We start from the raw sequence: 3,392 nt of genomic DNA, 5'->3' as shown, positions 1-3,392 counted from the left end.
TGTGCCAATGGGAATCTAACTGAAAAACTACCCTTGCTTGATAAGGGTCTTACGCAAGTATATTCCTCCTATGCCACGAATTTTTAATGGCCTAGATTGTCTTACGCAATGCATAATTGCACAACATTTTTGTTGAATATCCATCGAGTACATATCCAAAAGCAAATCGGTCCAAAAAATATATATATTTTTTTATATTGATTTGAATTGTATTAACTTTTAAAATTATTGCATACATTCCTGCATACATATATTATTATTTTTTATTCAAAAAATATTCATGTATTTGCATATTATTATTATTATTATTATTATATTCCACTCTATTTCATTCCTAGAATGACTAAGCATACACACATGTAGAATTTTAAAGAGACAAAGTTAAGAGGATGGATACGGCACCCGATCTATAACGTATTGCATTCTAGATAGAAGAAATCAAGTTGGATGCATGTAAGCATCACTACATATGTATAAAGACTCCTCAGCTTGTGAATTTATTCCTCAAAGGGGCAACGCATTGCCTGTACACATGTACGTACAAAGCTCAAACTAGAGTAGTACATGGTAGCAAGCTTGCTCGTGAACTCACGTACAAGAAAGAAAAGAAAAGAGAAAAAAAAAAAAAGAAGAAGCAATGACGAATTCAATCGAAGCATGCAGTACGTAATTCAGTGGCCTCCTAAAAAACGCCGAGCAATTTCACCGCCTGCTCCGTAGGGGAATAAACCTCCAGGTTTATTTTCACTTCCTGTAGTGTACACAATACGAAGTATCTCTTTTGGAGTCCTCAGATATATTAGGGAGTACTCGTCGCCAGACTGGAGATTCCCTGTACTTTTTCCTTCCGCACCTTGGTACCTAGGAACCAAAACTCCTTCATCTTTGAGGCCATAATTTCCCAACCGATTCCTCCAATCTGAAATTTTGTTGGTAAACTCTGCCACCGTGTATTTGTAGGGATACACGGTCGTATTTTCAAATGCGTAAAGAATAGTTCTGATGGTTGCATCCTGACTTATTTCCGACGCCAACAATCCCGCTACCAACTGCATGCATCCATTCAAGCGCCTTATTTTCAAAAATAAATATACATCACCATAAGTCCCATCAAGTGGAGTCGATTATTCTCTTCAGACTCATGATTCCGAACCATAAAATTTAGCTAATCCTAAAGCCGTCTTGTAAAAGTTTTAAATATATATTATATTTGGAAAACATGTATAGGGAAATAATTTGATGATAAGGCGACTTACCGCCCTAGATATCGCGCTTTTCAGTTTTCCAAGTGCGTCAATATAGGCATTGGCGGCGAGGTAAGGAAGTATGTAGGCTGTAAGAAACAAGTTAATGGAATTAGCATACGCAGCGAACGGGGGGTCGAAGGGGTCTCCAAATGCAGCGTCCATAATATGTGCAAATAGCGCTGCACTTATATTCATTAGTGGCCTTGGGAATCCTGTAACACTATACTGAAGCGCCCTGCATCAAATATAAATAAATATACATAAGCCTCCGCACTCGCACGCCTATTTCAGACACTGTAAATTACTGTTAGATTAAAAATATTTTTAAAATTAATTAGATTTGGCTATATTTGGATAAAACTTTAATATCATTTAATAATAAGCTCAATGGTTAAAAGATACGTATCAAAAGTAACATTATAGCCTAGCCGGACGCCTCAAGTGGTAGGAGCGAGCATTATCGATATATAAGAATTTTTTAGATGATAAAAAGTCAAATTTATTTATAATTACCAATAACTCGTCAAGAAACTACTCAGTAAATATAAATTAATATCATATTAATCGATGAATTGAGAATTCTCTTTTTTGTTGTCTTATTTTTAGGAAAAAAACTATATATCTATACTAATATATTGTAAATATTAAATCAAAATAAACATAGATATGAAAAAAAAATATATTAGTATTAATTTTAAAATGCTATAATTTGTTGGTCCTCTAGTTACATCCTCTCAGCCAATGAAATTTTAAGTGAGTTCCACTTGATACGGTTTTCAATTTGAACCGATTTTGCTGAGAAGAGTCGGACTAGAGGAGAACACGGGGTTCTCTTGGAGAACCTAAAGACCCATTTAGTTTAGTGAATAAATAAATATAATTTCATACCATTTAAATTAAATGTGTATTTTAAATTGTAATACCAAATGTATCCCACAACACTCACGCAAAGATTGGCATCACATTCACGATATTATGTCATAGAAGCATGATTAATTGCTCGAGACATAGACTTTGGAGTCACAAGTTTAGAATATTAAACATTTCTTTGTATAGCTCAAAACGAGGCGTGGTAGGAAATCAGCATCAGATAATTCTTAAATGATCCACCCTTTTCAGTTTCTGGTACACTGAGTCACATCGCTACGTACTCTAAATGTGAAATGTTTACTGGAGTTTGTAGCTCATGTTGTTAGTGTATACCTTAAGTGTCCGGCTGCTTGCAAGCCCATTTGGTAGACAATGTCTCGGGTTAGAAGGTCAGTATAGGCTCTTACTCCGCCGACAGCGCGTGGGCCTCCCTTGGTTAGGGTCGGATCGTACCTGTCCAATCCAAAACCGGTGCTGGCATACAGAAATAATTCGGCTTTCGCAAACTCTAAGTTTAGTGCAAACTCAACGATGGCTACGTCCTGATCCGGAATTTTAGGAAATGGAAGTGGCGGCAAGTACGGTCGCCCAGGGGGCTTTGGCGGTGTTTGCGGTGTACGGGGCGATCGCAGCGGCAGCGGCAGCGGCAGCGGCGGCGGCGGGGATGAAGAAAGTGGGAGGAAGAAGAGGATGAAAGCAAGAGAGGTTGCAAAGGGGCTGGTGGGAGAGAACGCCGCCATAGCTAGCGGAGGAGGAGGGCCAGGAGGACTGGTATGTGAGAGGAGTGGTTATTAATTTGTTGAAGAGGATCGTAGTTATACGTACACAGATTTAATCATGTGCTCGTTGTTCTCACTCAAAAATAAATAAATAAATAAAATAAAATAAAGGAAAATTGTCTCTCACCCTTGGTGTTTGCAATAATATTTTTTCTCTTACCATTCAAAGAAAAAGTAAAATAAAATAATCATATGGTCCCCTTTTGAGGTGCATGAATTCTGCTCAAAAATCTAATACTGAGTTGAAGGCTGGTGCATGAATGGGGCAGTCCCTATGCAAGAAGTCCGGCTAAAAGTTGTGGTGAGATTGAGAATCATGGGCATGGCGAGTTAAATTAACCATGTATCGAGCTCTTGGGTTGACTCAAGTGATATGGACGATTTGTGACTTTGGTGACTCTAAGGTCACGTGTTCGATTCCCCCTTAAGAGTTTACCCCAGTGAATTACTAGGGGTGCCTCAATAGACGATGACTTTCACCTCTTGGATTTAGTGT

General features: G+C 38.0%; 1 protein-coding gene across 1 annotated transcript; it reads right to left on the bottom strand.

Moving 5' to 3' along the window:
• Window positions 1-671: 671 nt before the first annotated feature.
• Window positions 672-2,857, bottom strand: LOC131150404 (ferritin-like catalase Nec2). The gene is made up of 3 exons (XM_058101110.1): window positions 2,571-2,857; window positions 1,257-1,482; window positions 672-1,049 (listed from the first exon to the last, which is right to left on the bottom strand). Exons 1-3 carry the CDS (start codon window positions 2,855-2,857, stop codon window positions 672-674), a joined length of 891 nt encoding a protein of 296 aa, XP_057957093.1.
• Window positions 2,858-3,392: the final 535 nt, after the last annotated feature.

The sequence above is a fragment of the Malania oleifera genome, chromosome 3, assembly GCF_029873635.1.
Source record: "Malania oleifera isolate guangnan ecotype guangnan chromosome 3, ASM2987363v1, whole genome shotgun sequence".
Lineage (NCBI taxonomy): Eukaryota > Viridiplantae > Streptophyta > Magnoliopsida > Santalales > Ximeniaceae > Malania > Malania oleifera.
This window is presented reverse-complemented; position numbering and strand designations above follow the sequence as displayed.

What these genes read in the sequence shown, in the direction of transcription:
- LOC131150404 (XM_058101110.1), bottom strand. Translation starts at nt 2,857, where the DNA reads ATGGCGGCGTTCTCTCCCACCAGCCCCTTTGCAACCTCTCTTGCTTTC. An exon ending in ACCGGTTTTGGATTGGACAG is followed by an intron (nt 1,483 to 2,570) that starts GTACGATCCGAC and finishes TATTTGATGCAG; the next exon opens with GGCGCTTCAGTATAGTGTTA. An exon ending in AAAGCGCGATATCTAGGGCG is followed by an intron (nt 1,050 to 1,256) that starts GTAAGTCGCCTT and finishes GGATGCATGCAG; the next exon opens with TTGGTAGCGGGATTGTTGGC.